This window comes from Pipistrellus kuhlii, unplaced genomic scaffold, assembly GCF_014108245.1.
Source record: "Pipistrellus kuhlii isolate mPipKuh1 unplaced genomic scaffold, mPipKuh1.p scaffold_m20_p_11, whole genome shotgun sequence".
NCBI classification, from domain to species: Eukaryota; Metazoa; Chordata; class Mammalia; order Chiroptera; family Vespertilionidae; genus Pipistrellus; species Pipistrellus kuhlii.
Window position 1 is genome coordinate 25,657,510 of NW_023425416.1, and position 23,452 is coordinate 25,680,961.

The 23,452-nt window shown below is 51.6% G+C and overlaps 1 protein-coding gene and 1 long non-coding RNA gene across 6 annotated transcripts in view; one reads left to right on the plus strand and one right to left on the minus strand.

Annotated features, from left to right (window-relative positions):
• Positions 1–8,756: 8,756 nt before the first annotated feature.
• LOC118715298 lies at positions 8,757–14,170 on the plus strand. Its single transcript, XR_004986841.2, has 3 exons — positions 8,757–8,767; positions 12,033–12,039; positions 14,043–14,170. It is a non-coding gene; the product is annotated as an uncharacterized LOC118715298 (long non-coding RNA).
• A 1,231-nt stretch (positions 14,171–15,401) lies between these two features.
• Positions 15,402–23,452, minus strand: part of MRAS (muscle RAS oncogene homolog) — a 35,356-nt gene continuing 27,305 nt past the window's right edge. For 4 of the 5 annotated variants that reach the window (XM_036431340.2, XM_045579256.1, XM_036431339.2 and 1 more), the window contains 4 exons: positions 19,760–19,913; positions 18,068–18,167; positions 17,260–17,339; positions 15,402–15,915 (listed from right to left, as the gene is read on the minus strand). In XM_036431340.2, the coding sequence (XP_036287233.1) occupies positions 15,816–15,915; positions 17,260–17,339; positions 18,068–18,167; positions 19,760–19,913 (434 nt within the window). In that variant the 3' untranslated portion in view covers positions 15,402–15,815. The remainder of the gene's footprint in view (positions 15,916–17,259; positions 17,340–18,067; positions 18,168–19,759; positions 19,914–23,452) is intronic. The other variant, XM_045579257.1, reaches the window with a different exon arrangement.

A 23,452-nucleotide genomic window follows, 5' to 3' on the forward strand; every position in this document is an offset into this window, starting at 1 on the left:
GACCTTGTGCCTGAGCCCTCCAAGGGGCCCCTAGAACCCTGCATCTCCTTTTTTTTAAAAAAAAATATATATATTTTATTGATTTTTTTACAGAGAGGAAGGGAGAGAGAGAGAGAGTTAGAAATATCGATGAGAGAGTCATCGTTCAGCTGCCTCTTGCACACCCCCTACTGGGGATATACCTGCAACCAAGATACATGCCCTTGATCAGAATCGAACCCGGGACCTTTCAGTCCCCAAGCTGACGCTCTATCCATTGAGCCGAACCGGTTTCGGCTACATCTCCTTTTCTTGCATCTATACAGCTTACATTTAGCCCCCGGCCCAACCTGGCCGAGCTCAGGGGCCCTCCTGTGACCACAACACCTTCTGCCCTCCCACCCCCCAACCTCTGTGCGGGTGCTAGTTTGGATCTTCATTACTTGCCTCATCGGACCAGGAGTCTCCGAGGGCCAGCCCAGTCCCGTTCACCTCCGGGGCGCCCAGCATGGCCAGGGATGGGTGAAGGTCGACAGAGAAATGATGAGCCAGCCCTCGGCAGTGTAGGGGGCAGTGATGAAGCCAGGGTTTCTGTCTAACCTGCTGTGAATGATCAGAGCAGGGGACGGTCTAAGTCTCCAAAGCTCAGACAGTAAGTCTCCAGGGCGGCAGAGAATACATTCCTGTTGTTTGAAGCCCCCCTGTGTGTGGCACCTGGTTTGGGCAGCCCCTGGAAATGAGTACAGCCGCTGGCCGCGTGGCTGGCACTGTGCTCGGCACCGGAGATCCGGGTGGACAGAAGCAGCCCGCTCTCACAGAGCTGACCTTCTAGTGGGCAGACAGGCCACAAACAATCCAAGAACAAGAAAAGAGCAGGTATGGAAAGGTGCTATGAAGACAACGCAGTAAGTGGTGAAGAGAGAGTGACTGGAGTGGGGTAGAGGGCTGTTTTAGCGAGGGTGGTTTTTATGGCCCAGCATACAGTCTATCTTGGTTCTGTGTGTGCTTAAAGAACAAGGGTGTGTTCTTCACACACAAGAATAAACTCACAATGGATATAAAAGACTTAAATGTAAGTCACAAAACCATAGAAATCCTAGAAGAAAACATAGGCAGTAAAATATCAGACATCTCACGTAGGAGTATTTTCACTGTTATATCGCCTAGGGCAGTGATCGGCAAACTCATTAGTCAACAAGGTCAAATATCATCAGTACAACGATTGAAATTTTTTTGAGTCAAAAACCGACTTCTGCGCATGGGCCACGAAGTTTCAATCGCACTGTAAGTTCGTGCCCACACGTGGTATTTTGTGGAAGAGCCACACTCAAGGGGCCAAAGAGCCGCATGTGGCTTATGAGCCACAGTTTGCGGACCACTGGCCTAGGGCAAGGGAAACAAAATAAACAAATGGGACTACATCAAACTATAAAGCTTCTGCACAGCAAAGGAAACCATCCACAAAATGAAAAGGGAACCTACTGTATGGGAAAACATATTCACCAATGATACATCCGATAAGGAGTTAATTTCCAAAAAAATATAAAGACCTCATACAACTCAACACCAGGAAGACAAACAATCCAATTTAAAAATGGGCAAAGGACCTGAATAAACCCTTCTCCAAAGAGGTCATACTGATTGCTGGTCAATAGACATATGAAAAAATGCTCAACATCACTAATCATCAGAGATGTAAACTAAAACTATAATAAGGCTCTAGTCTAGCCAGTTTTGTTCGGTGGATAGAGTGTCAGCCTGCAGATGGAAGGGTTGGGGTTCAATTCAGGTCAAGGGCAGGTACCTCAGTTGCAGGCTCCTCCCAGGAGTGGACCATGGTCAGGGCTCATGCAGGAGGCAACCAGTCAATGTGTTTCTCTCACATTGATATTTCTCTCTGGCTTTCCCTCTCTCTCCTACTCTTTCTAAAAATCAATGGGAAAATATCCTTGAGTGAGGATTAAAAAAATAAAGTAAATAAAACAACAATGAAGTGTTACTTCAAACCTGCCAGAATGGCTATGTCAATAAACCAACAACAACAAGTGCTGGTGCGGATGTAAGGGGGTGGAGGGGGGGGGAAGCAAACCCTAGCCGAAACAGGTTTAGCTCAGTGGATAGAGCGTCAGCCTGCGGACTGAGGGGTCACAGGTTTGATTCCGGTCAAGTGCATGTACCTTGGTTGCGGGCATGTCCCCAGTAGGGGTGTGCAGGAGGCAGCTGGTTGATGTTTCTCTCTCATTGATGTTTCTAACTCTCTATCTCTCTCCCTTCCTCTCTGTATAAAATCAATAATATATATATATATATATTTAAAGCAAACCCTAGTGGATTGTTGGTGGGAATGCAGACTGGTGAAGCCACTGTGGAAAACAGTATGGAGGTTCCTCAAAAAATTAAAAATGGAACTCCCATTTGACCCAGCAATCCTACTTCTGGGAATATATCCTAAGAATCCCAAAACACCCGTATGTTCATAGCAGCATTATTTCAATAGCTAAGATCTGGAAACAACCTAAGTGCTCATCAGTAGGTGAGTGGATAAAAATGCTGTGGTATCTTTCACAATGGAATACTATGCATCTGTAAAAAAAAAGAAGGATCTCTTACCCTTTGAAACAGCATGGATGGACCTGGAGACTATTATGCTAAGTGAAGGAAGCCAGTTAGAGAAAGACAAATATCACATGACTTCACTTACATGTCAATCTAATAAAATAAATTGACAAAATAGGGCCAGAGGTATGGACGCATGGAACAGAATAACAGATCTCAGTGAGGGTGGGGGTGAGGTGGAGAGGGAATAGGAAGAGATTATGTAAGAACACATATGCATATATGCCTAACCCATGGACACAGACAATATTTGGGGAAGCCCTGGGGTGGGGTGGGGGTTGGGGAGAGGAAGGCAAAGGGGAGAAAATGTGAGACAACTGTAATATTGTCAACAATCAAGAAAATTTTTTAAAAATGGTGTATTCTGTACTCGTTGGGTATAATATTTTATGAGTCATTTAGATAAAAAAAGATTGATAGTATTGTTCAGAATTTCCACATCGTTACACATTTTTTTGTCTAGCTATTCTACAAGTTACTAAGAACAGGGTTTGATTTGTCTATTTCTTCTTTGAGTTCTGTCAAATATTGCTTTGTGTGTTTTAAAGCAGAAATCGGGCCTATACACTTTTACAACATGTTTCCCTACTAAACTCACCATTTTATTATTATAAAATGTCACTGCTTATCTCTGATAGCTCTCCTTGTCTTGACGTCTGTTTTGCCGGATCTGAATATAATCACTCCAGCTATTTGGTGCTTACTGTGTGTATGACAATATCTCTTCCCACCCTGTTATTTTCAACTCATCTGTGTTCTTATAGTAAAGTGTCTTGTATGCATAACGTTGGGTATTTTTAAAAACTAGTCAGACAATCTCTGTCTTTAATTGCTATGTTTAGTCCTCTTGGATTTAAGGTAGCAAGTGGCATATTTGGGTTTCACTCTGCTGTCTGCTCTTTGTTCTATCTACTATTTCCTTTTCCTCCTTCTACCATTAAAAAAAAAAATCAAGCAAAGGGGGAATCAACAATTCTTCGGTCATAATTGGGGGTTTTAACACTTTTTCCTCAATGTAGGTAGACTTAGACATAAAATCAGAAAGGATTTAGAAAATCTGAATGGCATCATCACTGTGACTTAAAGAACATGTATAAGACGCTATACCACAAATGGCCAACTCTATACTTTCAAGTATGCATGGTGCCCCATATGCTAAGCAAGTTGTCGGCAAACTCATTAGTCATCAGAGCCAAATATCAACAGTACAACAATTGAAATTTCTTTTGAGAGCCACATTTTTTAAACTTAAACTTCTTCTAACGCCACTTCTTCAAAATAGACTCGCCCAGGCCGTGGTATTTTGTGGAAGAGCCACACTCAAGGGGTCAAAAAGCCGCATGTGGCTCGAGAGCTACAGTTTGCCGACCATGGTTCTAAGCCATTAAAGTAAAAGATTGAAATTATACAGGGTATATCCTCCAACAACAGCGATATTAAATTAGAGCTCAATAATAAGATAACTAGAAAAACCTGAAATATTTGGAAATTAAAACCCACTCTAAATCTCATGATAATCTCATCATGAGATATTTAACTTAATCATACTTCCAAAGATACTAATTCCAAGTAAAGTCACATTCATAGGTTCTGGGGGTTAAGACTTGTGTCTTTTGGGGGCCATTTATTCAGCTCACTTACACTTCTACCCATAGAATCATAAGAATGATTGAGGGTTTCTGAGACACATACAAGTTTATTTGTAATTAGAAGAAAAAAAAATCTACTTTCTGGCAGCTGCCAGCATCACTGAGACAGCCTTGTTTGCATGATGCTTCAGCTCCATTTTCAGAGGAAACAAGTCTGTTTCCTCTCTCGCTGCGTGTGTGTGTGTGTGTGTGTGTGTGTGTGTGTGTGTGGAGGGATCTGGATGGCAATGCTGAGTTCTATGAAGTCCTACTCTGGAGGTGACTGGCAGGGGCAGGAATGAACAGGTCACACTTCCTGTCAAAAATCTATAATCTAATTGAGACTGGGAGCTTCTAAAAGAATGGGCTGGCACCTCTCCCTCCACCAGGAACCATGCTGCCCCATCCCAAGCCTAGTCCTCCCGGGGGCAGGGGCTCCCATCTACATTATGGGTGTGTGTGTGTGGGGGGGGGGAATGCAGGACATGGGCCTACATCTCCTCCCGCTTCTCTTAAAAAAAAATATATATATATATATATTATTGACTTTTTGCAGAGAGGAAGGGAGAAAGATAGAGAGTCAGAAACATCGATGAGAAAGAAACATCAATCAGCTGCCTCCTGCACACCTCCCGTTGGGGATGTGCAAGCAACCAAGGCACATGCCCTTGATTGGAATCCAACCTGGAACCCTTCAGTTCGCAGGCCCAATGCTCTATCCACGGAGCCAAGCCAGTTAGGGCTCCTCCCCCTTCTCACTGTAACACATCAGTGCCTCGGAGGAGAACAATTGTAAAGCTGTCGGAAACAAGATAGACCATGAAATCTGATCATCTGCGAAGTCCCCTGTCACAAGTCAGAGAGTCCTGTTTGCTAAGCAACTGCAATGAAAACATTACGCATTTCCATCAAGATAAACGCTAAAACCGCCAATGCCTTAGAGCACCTTCCTCTGGGAAAATACCTATCACAGCCATGCCTGGTGGCATACCACACTACCCACTACCCGCACTATTGACATAACACTTGGCCCCTTAGCAATGACGACTGAGACCTACCGGACCTCTGGAGAGAGCGATTTGGCCACGTCTGCGGGGCAGGATCCTGCAGCCACAGGCGAGGGGGAGGGCAGGCCAGCGTGCCTCAAACCGCAATGGCGCAATGGCGCAATGGCGCAATGGCGCAATGGCGCAAGGGCGCAGAGTCACCTGGAGTGCTTGTTAGCCATAGATTGCTGCCCCCGCCCCAGAGTCTCTGACTGGGAAGAATTTGCATTTTTTACAAGTTCCTAGGTGATGTGTAGCAGTGGTCCTGGGACTTCGCCTTGAGAAGCACTGGCCCAGCGTGGGGCTTTGGCATCAGCCTGTTAAGAGACTCCATCTGTGACTGAGGTCCTCCCACAACATTCTGTGAAATGCTGGTTGCCCAGCGAACAGATAGGGGGTCAGGAACTCGGGGTCTGCTGGCTGGTCGCAGGGTGGGACGGTGAACATGTGCGGAGCCTGTCTGCAGCTCCTTTCCGGGGCCCACGTTTCCTTGTATTTACCTGGGAAGCTTGAAGCAGACGGAGCAATCCATCCCCTGAAGACAACTGAAATCAGCCGTGAGAAATTGGGCTTGGCTGTGGTGCGGAGCGTCCAGAAGGAGCCAGCCTGGCCTGTGGGGAAGTTTGGACCCAGAAGGCTCCATCAAACAGTTCCTGAGAAGGCCTGCCCCTGTGGGAACCACTGGCAAAACTGCACTGTGAACTCGCTATGGTCCAGACCCTGAGTCCCCAGGGTGCACATTTATGTGGGTGCAAGCAGACCTAGAGGGCAGGAAGCCCCAGACGGTAGAGGTGGAGCTTGGGCAGGCAGGGGAAGGGTCTGGCCTACATCCGGGGCCTCTGGGAGCGCAGGGCTACCCTACAACCACACAGAGAGGAACCGCCCATGGGCTCTGCAGTGCTGCCACCTGGTGGACAAGAATCACACTAGACCAGTCGCACTTCCCAGGTGCAGGCCCAGCCGGCTGCAAGAGGAAGGTGTGAAGGGTGAGAACCTCAAATGGGAATAATACCAGCTGGAGCTACCGCAAGAATAATGCTAAAATACCAACTCTCGGGCACTGAGAACTTTCTGAGTATGGTAAGCTCTCTGAATGCATCAGCTCACTGGATCCTCACAACCGACACAGAGGCAAGAGCTCCCAGGTGAGGGAGCTCTAGCACACAAAGTCCTCGCTGTGCCTCTCAGGCCTGTGAGACCTGGGGGCGTTATTAACCTGGGGGCGAAGCTCAGTTCCTCACCTGAGAGGTGTTTCGCTCCTCCTCAGAAGATTCAAGGAAAACTCTTAGCAGGTGTCCTGGCAGCTGTGCGGGCCAGGGGGCGCCATTCGCACGAATGCTCTCTGTGTAGTGTTGGCTAGGCTAGGCCAGCACAGAGCAGCCCTCCGGAAGTGACCTTCAGCGCTTAGCCTAACTAAGAGAGGCATCTCTGTCAATAGATTCCTCTCTTCCCTAGTCTTTGATACCATGGCCCGCAGAGAAAATGTGTGGCTTCTGAAAAACGTCCTCACAGAGGTGAAGAAGAAGGAAGAACAATGAACATTTTTGCACGTCAGACCATGGAAATCTGGCCTTCATTGGACCCAGGAACCAGCAGTGGCTGGGGGACCCCCCAGTGGATAGAGAACCCCTCACCCCTCACTACTGTCCAGTGCAAAGCACAGGACTGTCCTTCCCCTGGCTCTACCTGGTGATGTTGACGAGGTTGGGGGGCAGTTGGTGACCTTGGCCGAGAAGATTCAGCGGGCGGGGGGGAGGAGCGTGGTTAGAGAAAATGGGAATCTCACTGTCTCCAGAGGTCCAACTGAAGGGTTTGTAGAAAGACTGAGGGTCTGAGGCACTGCACCTGGGCTGGGGATGGAGACAGCAGTTGGTTCTGCACCCTATCCTTAGGAAGCCTGTTGGGACAAAGCCCTTGAACTTGGCACTGGGCAAAGTGAGCAGGGAGTTTGGAGTAGCCTCTCCCCAGCTCAGAGCTCTGCCCATCCCAGCACAAGCTTTTTAAAAATATGTATTTTTTTTTTATTGATTTCCAAGAGGAATGGAGAGGGAGAGAGAGATGGAAATATTAATGATGAGAGAGAGTCATTGATCAGCTGCCTCCTGCATGTCCCACAACGGGGACTGAGCCTGCAACCTGGGCATGTGCCCTGACCAGGAATCGGGAATCGAACCATGACCTTATGGCCAGGCCAGCATAAGCTTTTTGATGAGGACAGGGTGTGTTATCTACATCATAAAAGGCCTGGTGAAAGCAAAGCTCTGAGTAGCCAAGGTTCCCAAGAGGAGGGCAGCAGGCGGAGTGAGTGGGTGTGGAGGCTGCCATGCAGGGGAAGCGCATTGGGCCATGGGGGTGAGGCAAACTGGGGAGTGGCTGGGGGGCAGGAGCTGTGGCCAGAGATGGGGGTGCAGGGCAGAGCCTTCCAGGCTAGTGATCAAGGGAGAGCGGTGATGGCGTGAGGCTGAGCCTCCTTGCCGGTGCCCAGCCTAGGACCGGCCCTGCAAGGCTGGCACAGAGGATGCTCTATGATTGGCTGGCTGGGATCCCGGCACCCTGCTCACTGGGCAGAGAGCTTGGCATGTCACCCAGCTCCTCCAAACCTATGAGAGGTGACCCATGCAAAGCACAGCGACTAGGACCTGCTAAGTGCTCAGTTAAGTGGCGGCTGTACTTGCTGGCAGGCACTCCCAGAGCATCTAATGGCCTGATTCTGGGATCTTGGCTAACACTGAATTAGAGAGTCTCTAAGCCGGCCATTTCTTCTGAAAGTATAGGTCCAATTCAAACCCAACAAGCGTCCAAGAGCGCTAAAAGTACAATTATTAGCATCAACCCCGTTTGACAGATGAGGAGGCTGAGGCATGGAGAGGGTGGGCAGCCTGCCTAAGGTCAGCAGCCAGCAGCAAAGCTGGGCTAGACCTGGGCACTGCCCCACACAGCCTCTGCGCCCCAAAGACGGCAGAAGCTCAGCAATACCAACCACAAAGGCAAAACAAAAACCTGGACTTAATTTTTTTTTTTTTGGGGGGGGGTGGTTGTTATAGGAACACTGCAGTGCCCTGCCGCAGTGCAGACGCTCAGGAAAGGACAGTGAACGAACTCGGTTCAAAGCTGCTGCTGAGTCACCAGGGGAAGCTGATCTGCATTCAGTTCAATTCGGGAGAAAGAAGGCAGGGAAGTGGGAGATGCATCGAAAGATTTTCCTGAAGCAAGTGAAAATGGAGAGGGTGGGGCGGGCAGCTGGGACGAGCGGGGGCTCCGCTCGCTCGGCGGGGGCGGGGGCAGACCGAGGAGGGGAGAACAGGATGCACGTTCAGGCTCAGCCACTCCTGGGTTCCCGGGACCTCGGGGCCCTCTCTGTGGAACAGCGCCCTATCGCCCACCACAGGGTCCCTGCTGTGGGGATGCCACGAGGTGCCGTGTCTGAACAGCAGAGCCCGGCTTCCAGGGAGGGCTCCACAGCATGTTCGCTGGCCACTGGTCTCTGCAGGGCACGCGGTGGCTGACTGACAGGGGTGAGCTAATGCGGGGTGTGCAGCGTGTGGTGCCAGACCAGCAGCACCACATCCCCGAGATGCTGCGATACGGACCACGTCTGGGGCCCCACCCGAGGCCGGCTGGTTCAGAAAAGCCTGCATTTATCCAGCTCCCAGATGGCTGTGATGGTTGATAAAGTCTGAGAACTGCCCCCTCATTTACAGTGACTCATAGTGTCTAGAACAGCGGTCGGCAAACTCATTAGTTAACAGGGCCAAATATCAACAGGACGACGATTGTGGAGAGCCACATTTTTTAACTTAAACTTCTTCTAACGCCACTTCTTCAAAACAGACTCGCCCAGGCCGTGGTGTTTTGTGGAAAGACACACTCAGGGAGCCAAAGAGCCGCATGTGGCTCACGAGCAACAGTTTGCCGACCACGGGGCTAGAACAAGGTGAAAGTTTTATTCTTACTAGTGGGATGACCAACTGCTGGACTTATTTTTTTGGGGGGGAGAGGAGGAGGTGATATATGAACATGGTTGTGTCCGGGACTGTGCTGAAGGGCCATGTCCCAGAAAAGCCCTCAGTCCTGAGCAAATGGAACCCTTGGTCCCCGAGTGACCACTGGAACCACACGTCAGCCCAGCGGGGGATTATGGGGTCACAGCAAAGGAAGGCAAACCAGCAGAGGTGAGAGGATCTGAGGGAGGGACTGGCTGTGGGGGAGGACAGGGGTTGTTGGTGGTGGTGGGGGGTGTCTCGTGGGGCATGGGCTGGTGGCCAATTGAGAGGCCCAGACGGCAGAGGGACCAGCCCTGGGACCTCCGCAAGGCTCAGGGATGGTTACTGAGAGTGGGGCTTCTTTGTGGAAACGGAGGCAGGGAGGCCATGGAACAGACAGAAGTGGAAACCACTGAGCCCCTGGCCCTTGGGGCGCCATGGGCCATGGGGCCGGGAGCGGGGAAGGGCAGTGAGAGCCTGTCTGACTTCAGTTTTAAGGCTTGGAGGCATCTGTCGTCGTGGTCCATTCCTTTGCTAAACACTGTGTGTCCTTGTGCCACCAGGCCTGCCATGAACTTGGAAGGGGCCAAAACCGGTTTGGCTCAGTGGATAGAGCGTCGGCCAGTGGACTGAGAGGCCCCAGGTTCGATTCCAGTCAAGAGCATGTACTTTGGTTGTGGGCACATCCCTGGTACAGGGTGTGCAGGAGGCAGCTGGTCGATGTTTCTCTCTCATCGATGTTTCTAGCTCTCTATCCCTCTCCCTTCCTCTCTGTAAAAAAATCAATAAAATATATACTAAAAAAAAAAAAAAAAAAAAAAAAGCCGAAACCGGTTTGGCTCATTGGATAGAGTGTCGGTCTGCGGACTGAGGGGTCCCAGGTTCGATTCCGGTCAAGGGCATGTACATTGGTTGTGGGCACATCCCCAGTAGGGGGTGTGCAAGAGGCAGCTGGTCGATGTTTCTCTCTCATTGACATTTCTAGCTCTCTATCCCTCTCTCCTCCTCTCTGTAAAAAATCAATAAAATGTATTTAAAAAAAAAAAAAAACTTGGAAGGGGACGTGAAGGAATGAGGTATCAGGACAGATTGTGCAGGTCAAGCCAGGCTCTGGAGCACCGACAAGGAGAGAAGATGCCTGTGGCAGACACCCACTGACAAAGCCGGGTAACTGGCGTCCTGCGCAGCCTCAGACATGGGTTCCTCCGGGCAGTTGCTTCTTGTGTTAACCCATCATCACCGAGAAGCATAGAGTTCAAGGGGCCAGACCCCCACGGACCCTCTCACGGTCTCCGCCCTGGCTGTGCCGTCGAATCGCCCGGGGGAGCTTTACGGAGTCTCCATCCCCGGGCCCCTCCCCGGGCCCATTGTTCCAGATTCTCCGCGGGTGTGGCCTGGGCCTCGAGATGTCCCCCCACCCCTCAACCTCCTGCAGGGACCCTAAGACGAATGCACAGTCCTTTCCGAACCACTGGCGTGGGTGGTGATGACTTCCAGGGGATGGCGTTGGACTTGAGGTGGCTTTGCTGCCTGCCTCACCTCCCCCCTCTGCCTGTGTCCCCTGCAGGGTTCCCACCCAGCCGAGTCCTTCCCGGGCTGTCACAGCATTGCACTTCCTCTCCGTCCATTCTGAGCGGCAGGTGCTGCTAACCACGGCGGGGGAGGCGGGGGGTGAGTCACGGGTGGGCCGCACGCTGAGTCACTGGGGGGAACTGGGAGGAGGGAGGTGGGTCCTTCCTCAGGATGCTGTGGGGGCGCGTGCGGGGCCGTGTCAGCCAAGGGAAGAACTCGGTCCGCTCCTTAGAAGGGGAGGTGGATCTCTGCTCCTTTCATTTCCTCTTCCCGCTCTCGGGGGCCGTGAAACCCAGAAGGGCCTGACGTTGGAAAAGGACGGTCCAAGGGTCCAGCTCGTTTTTTCTCTGGGGAACCCACGCTGGGTGGCACCGTGAGGACGGATAAAACGGTTGTTTCCCCAGAATACACGCAATCCGGCATGTGCAGGGCCCCTGGGGTTCAGACGCAGGAAGGACCTGGGCCCCTTGGTCCAGGCGGCCAGCTGCTGTCTTGCAGGTGGGAACGAACCGGCTGCCCCTGGCCTATGTGTGACGGGGTTTTCACTCTAATTCAGAGGCTCTCAGACCGGAGGGAGCCCCAGAATCCCCTGCAGGGCGGATAAACCCTCCTCCACGTGAAATTCCTTGCTTGGCGGGTCTGAGACAGGCGATCTGTATTTCCTACAAGTTCCCGGTGACGCTGAAGCTGCCGGCCTGGGGACCAGACGTGGGGAACCACTCACCCAGGTATTCCACCTCCGCCCATCCGTGCAGGGGCAGGCGCCGGGAAGCCGGCGTGACCAGAGTCCACGGCTGACACTTACCTCGCTGCCGGGATGCACCCACCCGTTCCTGGGTCCCTGTGAACTCAGCCTTCTTTTCTTGGTTTCACAAGGAAGAGGGAGTAGTCCAGTGGTCAGCCAACTGTGCGAGCCACATGCGGCTCTTTGGCCCCTTGAGATTTTAGCAAAGGCCAGCTTAGGAGCGCCCTAATTAAGTTAATAACAATGTACCTACCTATATAGTTTAAGTTAAAAAATTTGGCTCTCAAGAGAAATTCCAATCGTTGTCCTGTTGATATTTGGCTCCGTGGACGAATGAGTTTGCCGAGCACTGGAGTGGTCCACTGTGTCCATGCTGTAAGGAGATCAATGGTGAGAAGACCGCGCCCACCACTGGATTTAATATGGCGGGAGCCGCTGGAGACCCTGAAGAAGGTGGCGGAAGGGCCGGGGTGAATGCCTCTTGGGAGCAGTCTAAAGAGAAAGGGATGAGAGGGGCTCCTGAGAGGGAGTGTAGGCTCCTCTCTGAAGACCCCTTTCTATTGTACAAACGAGAGCAGAGAAGCAACGGGTCGTACCTGGCGGAGGACGTGGGTCAAAGGAAGATTTTGTTCTTGTTTGTGTTAAGATGGGAAAGATCTGAGAGAGAGAGAGAGAGAGAGAGAGAGAGAGAGAGAGAGAGAGAACCCAGATGACACAGAAGAGAGGGGCTTCGCCTGGTCAAGTACCCACCAGGTTCAATCAAGAGGAAAATGAAACCACATCGGCTGTGATCTTTGCAACGGGGGCGGGGGCGGTTTCTATGAAAAGCACATCAGACAGCCCCACGGGGGCCGCTACACAGAGCACATTTTCTCGCTGGGAGCCCCCTCGGCCTGCCTAGGAGGAGCCCACTCCTTCCCTGTTCCTGGGAGGGGCAGCTGAGCAGGAAGCAGGGAACGTGCTCAGAGGCCCAGGAAGGTGGGTGGCAAAGCTCCACTCCAGGGCTGCCCGAACCTCACGGGGCTGCGTCTCCACCCACCTGCCTCCCCCTCAGGCTCCGGGCTCTGTGGGGAAGGAAACACCTTCAGGGCGCGCGCGCGCACACACACACACACACACACACACACACACACACACACACACACACCGTGGTCTCCTGACCTCAGGTTCGCCTGTAAGAGGTGGGTATTCTGAGCCAGGCACTGTCAACTGACAAGGCTGTCAGCAAAACGTTAGGAATGCTCGCCGGAGAGGAAGGCAGGCAGACCCGCGCTCCTCCTTGTTTCTTTATTAATGAGCGGAGATACACAAAGACTGGATAAAAAGTTACAGAAGAGGCTCAAGCATCGTCGCGATGGCCAGGCACCGCGCTCGTCTCACGACAACGGCCCCCCCGCGAACACTGCGTAGCGGACGCGGGTGCTCCCGGGCGCTCCGCGATTCAAGTATCTTTCGTCCTCAGTAAACCGGCTCGGGATTCCGAACCCGGCGGGCTGCTCCTGGGGGCAGCCCTTTGGCTATGGCTCTGGGTTGACGGTCGTCACACGTGGAAGGCCCTTTGAGTTAGAGAGAGATGCCCCCCCCCCCCCCCCCCCGCCGCGCGCTTCTTCTCTAAGAAGAAGCATCCACGTTGCGTGGCAAAGGGCCGGGGGAGTCCGGGCCGTACCCCGGCGGTGGGGGTGGGAGGGCGGCCAGGATGGCCAGCTGGGGAGAAAGGGAGCCCTTGCAGTGGACGGGGGGAGGGTGTCGGGGTTTTAGGAGGAGATCTGGGAGCACACAGTGGCGAAGGCATGGGGTGGGGGGTTTCAGGAAGGGGGTGCTCCAGGGGATGTCCTATTCAGCTCGTCTGGGTAAACAGTGGGAAGCCCGGGATGTCGCAAAAGACACAAGTCCCGCTGGGCTCCTCAGCCACCGGGGAGGGGACGGGGGCCAGCGGGTTCCAGGCCTGACCTGCCGGGGGGCCCTGGATTAAACGCTGTGCTGGGGCGGCCCCAGGGCACACCCCACCCGGGCCTGTCTGGAAGGCTTCTTGGCCTCGAGGGCTCGCTCACACCCAAAGAGCTGCCTTTTAGAAGTGTTATCTTCCCAGCGTGCCTGTGAGGAGGAGGAGGCCATGGAGGTGGAGCTGGCCACTGGCTCCGCAGCAGAGGCCACCCTGACCCGGTCCCCTCCCTTGGGCACGGAGGGCCGGGGGCAGGATGGCTGGCCTGGAAGAGGGGCCAGGCAGGGCGGGGGGCCCGGGGGCGGCTGGAACCCCTTTGTCTGTTACCTTCCCGGCTAAGGGCTTCACTGTAGGTCAGCTCACTGCTTCCGAGACTCCCCACACAGTGCTCAGGGTGCAGCCGGCTCCCCGGGGGCAGGGGCGCTGGTGGTGGCCAGTGCCCAGTAGATGGTTTCTTACAGTGGACGCTGCCCCTGGTCCCACCCACTGCTGCCTCGATGCAAACATCTCCGCCCCCCCCCCTGCCGCCAGGCTCCGGGGAGCTTACGGGTTGGGAAGAGCCTGGTCCTGTTAGTGCCCAAGATGCACATTCGTTAACATGGCAGGTTCTTGGGGAGCTGTGAGGTGCCTGACCTGGAATGTTCTCTATTGTCCTTTCTTTTAGGGTCAGAAAAAAAAAAGGGGGGGGGGAGGGGCATTTAGACACATAAAGAAGTTTGATTTCCAACCAGCAAAACTCCCGGCTGTCAGATCCCTCTGGGCTGGCCCCTCAGCTCTCCCTCAGAACTGGAGGAGGATCCGGTGTCCCGACCTCCAGCTGGGCACTCACTCCCCTCCCCCTCCTCCCACCCCCACCGTGTCCTTTCTCCAAACAGTGGCCAGGCCTCCTGCGAGGGCTGCTCTAGTTTGCCCGGTGACCCGATTGGTAACATTTGGAAAAATAAGATCACAAAGATGCACCACTTCACCTCTGACCTCCTCTCAGGGGTCACTGCCGTGCCTGCTGCCCCTGCACCCCCACCCTGGCCCCAGATCCAGCCTGGCTCTCAGCGGCAGCACTGAGGGTGGGGGTGGGGATGTCACCAGGGAGCTGGGGGACTGTCCCCTCGTAGAAACGGGGTGGGTGGGAACAATGTCTTCACCTCAACCTTCCTCTCTCCTCCGGTCGCCCGTGAGAGTGAGGATCCGAGAGGTCAGTGACAGCATGTGCCGGGAAGCCGGCCGGACGCTGACTCTGTAGCCGATTTGCTGGGCTTCGGCGTGGCCGTCGGGTGACGCAGAGGGAGCACGGTTTCGGGCTGTGGTGCGGTTGAGGGAACAGCAGTATTGGATCCCTTCTGCTTAAGGTTCAGCACAAACCAGAATCCCCGATGGCGCCCCCTGAGGGCACTGTGGACTGGAGAAGCATGCAGGCCTTGTCCGTGTGTCTGTGATGACAGGTCTGGGGAGCTCTGTCACAGGCGGGAGGGACACACGGAGCCCACGCCGATTGAGAAAGACACGGACACTTGGGCAGATCTGTGCACTCAAGTCTTCACATCTCCAGGACAACGAGACACCTTGCAGAACTGACAAGCTCACTCTAGCCTCTCCCCTCAGCAAAACGGGATTGTTTCTGGATCGCTGCAGTGAGACCCTCCTGCTGGACACAGCTCTCGTTGCTCCTGTTTTCAGACCTCGAGCAGGATCTGCTGCCCCCCCGAGGCCTCCAGCTTCGGGCCCCAGTCACTCCAGTCCCCCGGTCTCAGTCCTGCATAGTGAGGTGCGTTTGGCACTGCCGGGAAAACTCAGCGAGAAACCACCGCGATGTTCCGGACGTGCTGTCGGGGGGATCTGCTGAAGAGCTGAAAGTCTACCAGACAGTGGGCATGGACCCCCTCGAGACAACAGTGATCACGAAAATAATTTAAAAACCTATAAAAGACGCCCAAGCTCAGACACGGAGGGCTGGAGACAAGAGGGGAGCTGGGCCATGGCTTGTTCCGTACGCTGTACGGGGTGGGTAAACGTCCACCTCGAACCCACACCTCGTAGTTCAAAGAAACAACACAGCCGCCAGGAGATGGGAGGTGCCGGCTGAGTCACAGGCGGGGCTCGGAGGCTGTGTCTTCTGAGACACGAAGCTGTGCCCTTTGGAGGAAGCCGGGCCCCCCTTCCTCCCTGCCCACCCTCCCTGTCTCCCTTCCTGTGCCCAGTCCTCGGGTCAAGGGTGATGGTTAGAAACAGTTCCCGGTGAGGTCAGGCAGCGGAGGGGTCCCGAGGGCTGGCCAGTTCACGGTGACTGTGCCCAGGGCCCCAGGCCCATCACAACACCACACACTGAAGTTTGTGGGTACCAGTGGCCCGGTCTCCGCGCCATTTGGTTTTCTTCTTCTTCCTCTGGCTCTTTTCTGGAATCTGTTGCCTTTTGAGACAATGAGAGGCAGAAAATCAACGTCAGAATGAGTTTTGCTTCTCCCTGTGCCTGGGTCTGAGGCAGGGAGGCTGGGGGTGGGGATGGGGATGGGGATGGGGATGGGGCTGGGGATGAGGATGGGGGAGGAGGGCTGGCATAGGTGCTGCTGTCCTAGGTGCTGAAGGAGGGCATGGCCTAGAGTAGACAGTGTCTCTCATCCTACTGGTGAGAACTGCTGCCATCGTGCTGTGGCTCCATCGAGTTAAATCATACTCTATGTTACCGAGACCAGTTTGGCTCAGTAGACAGAACATTGGATTGCGGACAGAAAGGTCCCAGGTTCAATTCCGGTCAAGGGCATGTACCTTGGTTGTGGGCACATCCCCAGTAGGGGTTGTGCAGGAGGCAGCTGATGATTCTCTCTCATCGATGTTTCCAACTCTCTATCCTTTCTCTTCCTCTTTGTAAAAAATCAATAAAATATATTTTTAAAAAATCATACTTTGCGTTATGTGTTATGCAATGTTCGCCTCTATTTCCATGTTTCATATTTTAAATAAAATGGCAGGTCAGCTGCGTACAAGCTCAAGACATGTTTTCTGTTCATATTTCCTATGTCTAAAACCTCTCCTGGGAACTACAGATCGTAACCAAGACTTCACCACCTCCTGGTGATAGCATATCCTAACTGGAAGCAAAATACCCAGGAGAAAAATAATTTCGAGAGTGCAGAAGATGCAGCCAGCAACGGCACAGCCCGTGCTGGGAGACCGTGTGTGTGTGTGTGTGTGTGTGTGTGTGTGTGTGTGGTGTGTGTTTCACACCTAACTTGAAGACATTGGAAACAGGAAAGGTGGGTGACAGGGAGACCAGCCGGAAAGCTGAGTCAGTCACCTCAGCACCTGGTGACTGCGCAGGAACGTATGAGAGGCCCCTGACTGGGATTTCTGACAATCCTGCAGGCGGACTGGGTGTGGGGTCTACAAAGGGACACACGCTAAACACCCCCCGAGATGTGAGCCCGGGAGTCAGAATGCTGGGTGATCAGGTGGAATGTCCGAGGGCGGCTGCGGGGCTGGGGGACACGGAGGGCAGGATGGAGGGCGCTGCCTCGGGGAGGCCACGCTGGAGGACCAAGGAGCCCAGAGAGAAGCTGGAGCCTCGGGCAGCAGGCACCTCCCTCAGCTAGTGATGCTTCACTCAGAGGCAGTGGGGTGAGCAAAGGGAGGTGGGGAGTGGGGAGGGTGGAGAAGTGTAAAAACGGGCCCAGAAGTGCCCAGCCTCCCTCAGGACTGGCCCCCCTGGTGCCCACCTTGCCCAGAGGCCCTGCTTCTGGGCGGGCGCTGTGCTCACCTGATCACTCTGACCAGGTCGTGGAAGGCTTTGTCCACGTTGAGAGGCGGGTCCTTGGCGCTGGTTTCTATGTACGGGATCTGGAAGGCAGGGCGCACTCTCGGTGAAAGGGGCACCAAGGTGAATTCCCAGGGCCCTGGGGAACCGATGCTTTCACAGCCCCCGGAACCCTGGCCCGACATCCCCACGTCCCTCGGCGGCTTCTCCCTCTGCTAGTTTCACTGGCAGTTTTTCCAATCCCCTCTTGCTCTCTAGCCACAGAGATATGCAGTGGCTCCTTAAAAACAGAATTCAGCCCCAGCACCATCCAGCCGGCAGAGGGATGATGAACTATTCGCAGAAACTGGACAACTACACACAGCACGGCATGTCTGCTGACACCGGCCTGGACGGCCTCAGGGTGAGTCCGTGAGAGCGGGAGATACCCGGATCCGCCTCAGCGTGTGGTGGTGAGGTGCCCCAGCACAGCGCCTGGCAGCCGGCCCGATGAGTCTGAGCATCATCAGGCCACCAGCCCGGGGACAGGACGGAGCCCGCCCTCGGCACAGCCCAGCGACGCTCTGCTGAGTCGGGCCCATTGGCCCTCAGCTTGCAGTCCACCGCGAAGGGACCTGCTCCCCACGCTAGAGCCTCTCATGACTGACAAGAGGGTGCTTTCTCTTGGGCCCGTTGTTCTGTTTCACAAAATATCTCAGCCCACTCCCGGGGAGGCTCAAGTTCCATCCACACAGACCAGGCCCAACACACACACACACACACACACACACACACACGCACACGCACACGCACACGCACGCACGCAGCTTACATTGTGTTTGGTCGCCATTTCCTTTCCTTGCTCCCTGGTGATTTTCCTCAGATGCATCAAGTCCACCTTGTTGGCCACGAGGATCATGGGGAACGACTCCCTGGGCAACAAGGAACAGCAGCGTGTGAGGTTTCGCTGTCCCCGCCCGCTAAGCCAGCGTAGCCACACCACAGGCCTAGCACAGCACACAGCACCTCCGGGAGGGAGCGGGCCCAGGCCGCTGCCTGCCTGGTTGGGAGGCTCAGGCCTGTCACAAGGCGAGCGAGCGAGGGGCCCTCGGGGAGCCCCCTGGCTCAGCACTGAGAGTGAGGACACTGAGGGGCCCTGGGCCAGGGGCTGGGTTCCCAGACCTGCTTCCTTCCACCTCCGGCCACCCAGACGCACCAACCGTGCCGGCTGCCGTGGCCATCAGCAATGACTTGGTAAGAGCAACAGGGCCTCGGGGTGTCGCCCAGTTGGTGCTCGGTGAATGGCGGCTGCAGGATCAGGATGGCTCCCAGGAAGAGGGCGGGATCCAGGGGCATGTCTGCCCTAGAGACTCCCATCGACACACGTGGCCAAAGGCCGTCCAAAGCGAACAAATCCCTCCTGCCAGCAGCTGTCAGCGCCGGCTATTTCTACTAAGAAAATCACACCTGGACAGGTGGGAATGGGATTGACTATATCTCCTTGCACCTCTTTTTTTTTTTTTAAGATAGAAACATCAATTATTTTTTATTTTTTTAAATATATTTTTTATTGATTTTTCACAGAGAGGAAGAGAGAGGGATAGAGAGTTAGAAACCTCGATGAGAGAGAATCATCGATCAGCTGCCTCTTGCACAGTCCCCACTGGGGACGTGCCCGCAACCAAGGTACATGCCCTTGCCCGGAATCGAACCCAGGACCTTTCAGTCCGCAGGCCGATGCTCTATCCACTGAGCCAAACCGGTCCCGGCTCCTTGCACCTCTTTAATAGCTAGAAGGTTGAGTATTTTCCCACATTGGAGTCATTTATGTTTTCTCTTTTGAGATTGCTATGGTCAGGGATTTAACCCACATTTCTCTCTTAGAGCTTTGTATGTGTGAGTGTATGTGAGCATGTGCATGGGGAGCGGGGGCGGGGGAAGGGAAGAGAGAGAGAGAGAGAGAGAGAGAGAGAGAGAGAGAGAGAGAGAGAGAGAACGAGAACTGTGTATCCCTTTACCTTATGAAGTTATTAACATTTTGCCTTTGGAATAGGTGTTAACTGAATTTTTGGAATTCACTGAGATTTGCTCAAACTTTGCCCTTTTATTTTCTTTACATCGCCTCTTTAAGATGCAATTAACTGGAGGAAACCAATCCGGCTTAAAACAGACTCCAAATTATTTAACTGCTCCATATAAGCTAAGGGGGGGGACAAAGAGCCTTTAGTTGGGGAGCTCAGATTCAAATGCAATTTAACCAATTACAAGGTATCCTGGAGGAGGGGGGAAAAAATTCACTTTTCTTTGTAATAAGACATGGGATAAACTGGAACAGGCTGACCCCATAGAAAGAACCAGGGTGGGAGCTGGAAGGAACGAGGTCTGAATCCAGCTCTGGCCCTCGTGCCTCAGCTTCCACCTGAAAATCTGAGGGAGATTCAGACAGACAGACAGACAGACGGACAGGCAGAGGCTGCCCGGAGCCAGGAGCGGGGAGCCCGCCCACCGTGCCCGCCGTGCCCACCTGTCCTTGACGCGCAGGATGAGCTGGTGGAAGCGGTCCACGTGCTCGAAGCTGGCCTTGTCCGTGACCGAGAAGACGATGAGGAAGCCGTCGCCCGTGCGCATGTACTGCTCCCGCATGGCGCTGAACTCCTCCTGCCCGGCCGTGTCCAGGACTGGGGCGGGATGGGCCAGTCAGGGTTGTCACCAGCCACCCGGAGCTCCCACCCCCCACACCCCCACCACAGCCTGCAGACCCCACACTGCTGCCGTCCCCTCAGTGGCTCAATCCAAACTGTCCTCGTAAGACAAGGCCCCTGGGCTGGGCTGGGGGTCCTGTCAGGCCTCAGACACCTCTGTGAGAGGCTCTAATGGATGTGCCTGTGGCCCCCACAGATCCCAACCCAAGGTGCTCCCCAGGCCATAGTTCTCTGTCTACAGAAAGGCCTGTGATTGTGGGGCTCCCACGTCCCTCTGGCCCGGGCATAGCTCCCCGTGTGCCCTTCCAAAGGGATGCTTGGGGAAGCTGTCTGACTCAGCTTCTTTCCTCCTCTGTAAGTGGAAACAGCGTGCCTGCCTGCAGCCCCGGGAGGGCGGCTTGTCTGTGGGTGTGCCAGGGAGAGCCTGAAGGGGCCACTGGGTTAGGGGGCTCCTCAGCCAAGTGGACAGACACCCAGAGGGCCCAGGAGAAGGAGTGGCCCCTGAGAGCCAGGGCCCTTTGTCTCCGAGGATGAGGATGTCAGAGGGGTGGCAGGGTGGGGAGGGGTGGCAGGGCTAGAAGAGGAGTGGGGAGTTGGGAGAACCATCTCGGCAAAGAGTGGCTGGATTCTTTTATACCCATGTTCCTGTTGATTTATGATCTTATTGCGTTATAGGCAGAAGATGGCTCACATGATCTATGATTTCTGGAATTGGTTGACATTTTTATTTATAGCCTAACATATGGCCAATTTTGGTGGTGATTTCATGTGTTTTGAAAAGACTTATTTTCTTTTTGAGTGTGAAGTGTGTTCTCTCTGTCTCTTGTCCACTTGTTCATCTCTAAGGGAAGCCCATTCAATTTTTCCACAATGATTATGAGACTTGTCAATTCCTCCTTTTAAAAATACACACACATACACACACACACACACACACACACACACACACACACACACACCAACATTCTTAGATGCTTAGATTTGTGACTTTGACCGTGAGAGGAGAGGGCATGGTTGGGAGGAACTCTTTGCCTAGATGGTTCTTCCAGCTGCCCACTCCTCTTCCAGCCCTGGCTCCCCACCCCCAATATGTTTTAAAGAATTCAAATGATATACTGTTTATTCTCTGGCACAATGAAATTAAAACATAAATTAATGGAAGAAAGATCTCTGGAAAATTCCTAAATACTTGAGTACTAAATAATATATTTCTAAGTAACCAAGGGGTCAAAGAAGATATCAAAGGTGAAATTAGAAAGTATTTTGAACTGAATGAAAAGAAAAACATAACTTATTACGTTTTGTGGGATGCAGCTAACTGAGTAGTTAGGGGAGATTTAAAGCACCAAATGAATATACCAGGGAAAAAACAAATGTTCAAATCTATGACATCGGGTTCTGCTTTAAGAAATTAGGAAAGGAGAGCAAGTCAAATCCAAAACAGGCAGATAAAAGGTAAAAATACAGATGAGAGTGGAGCCAAATGGAAAAAAATCAATGGACTAAAAATTGGTTCTTTGAGAAAATCAATAATATTGATATATCTCTAGCCAGCATGATCAAGAGAAAAAAAAGAGAAGACACAAACTACCAATATCAGGAATGAGTGAGGTAACATCACTACAGATTCTACAGATACTAAAAGGACAATAAAAGAACATTAGGAACAACTTTATGCCAATAAGTTCAATAACTTTGATGAACTAAAAAAATTTTGAGACACAAACTACCAAAGCTCCCTGGAAAAAAAGAAAATAGATTACCTAAACAGCCCTATTAAAGAAATTGAATTTGTAGTTTAAAATCTTCCTAAAAAGAAAACCTCAGGCCCAGATGTCTTCTTAGGTGAATTCTACTAAACATTAAATAATACCAATTTTGTTTAGACTCTTCCATAAAGTTGAAGAGGGCATGCTTCCCCATTCACTTCATATATTCAACATTATTCAATATTACAAGAAACCTACAGACTAGTATCTCTCAAGAACATAGATGCAAAAATTCTAACCAAAATTTAGCAAATCAAAACCAAGAATATATAAAAAGACAATTCATCATGAACAAGTAAAGTTTATCCCAGGGGTGCAATGTTTGTTCAAGGTTAGAAAAACCAATGTTAATTTTTCATATTAACAAACTAAAAAAGAAAAATCGTATGGTTATCTCAGTAGACACAGAAAAAGCATTTGACAAAATCCAACATCCACTCCCAATAAAAACTCTCAGCAAACTGGGAATAGAAAGGAACTTCCTCAACCTGATAAAAGGCATCTATTAAAAACCTACAGCTAACATCAAACTTAATGCAGAGAGCGAAAGCTTTCCCTTTAAGATCAAGAACAAGTATGTCTTTGTGTTAGTGAAATAGGCAAGAAAAAAAGAAATAAAAACCAGCCAGATTGGAAAGAAATAAAACTATCTTTACATCTTTACTCATAGACATGATCATCTATTCAGAAAATCCAATGGAATCTACAAAAAAAAAAAGCTAGAATAATTTAATTTAACAATGTTTCAGGTTATCAGATTAATATACAAGGATATATAGTATTTCTATATACTAGCAACAAATAATTGAAAACTGAAATTAAAAAAACACCCGAATATCATTTATAATACAGATGTAGGTATGAATCTGACAACTTATATAAAAGACCCAAACACTCAAAACTACAAAACAATTAACTAGAGTCTTAAAGATGTAAATAAATGGAGAGGGTACTGTGCTCCTGGGTTGGGAATTCAACATTGTTATGATGTTCATTCTCCCAAATGGACCTTTATATTCAATACAATCCTCACTAAAATCTAGAGCTTTAGAATTTAACCGATTCTAACATTTATATGGAAATGCAAAGGACCTAGACTCGCCAAAACAACTTTGAAAAAGAACAAAGTTGGAGATTTAACAGTCCCTGATTTCAAGATTCATTATAAAGCTACAGTTTTCAAGACAGTGGGGTACTGGTGTTAAAATAGACATATAGATTAAAGAAATAAAACAGATAAAACAATTCTCACCACAGACACAAAAGACAATCAGTCAGGAAAGGACAGTCTTTCGCCAAATAGTGCTGGAACAATTGCATATTCATATACAAAAGAATGAACTTTGTTCCATGCTTCAAACCATATACAAATGTTAACTCCGGGGAGAGGATAAACCTAAAACCATCAGCCTTCTAGAAGAAAATAATGGGAAAAACTTTAGTGACCTTGGGTTAGATGACGATTTCTCAGCACATCAAAAGCACGGTCCAGAAAAGAACAAACCAATAAACAGGACTTCGGGACATTTTAACAATCTGGTCTCTGACAGACGCTGTAAAGAGAATGAAAAACAAGCCACAGGCTGGGAGGAAACATTCGCAGATCACACATCTGGCAGAGGACTTACATCCCAGTGGTTTTCAAAGCTTCCCTGCTACAATGACAGTCTATGATTAATGGTTTTGTTTAAGAGAGAGAGCGAGAGAGACCCGGAGTATAACGTGATAATCAGAAGGAATCTAGAA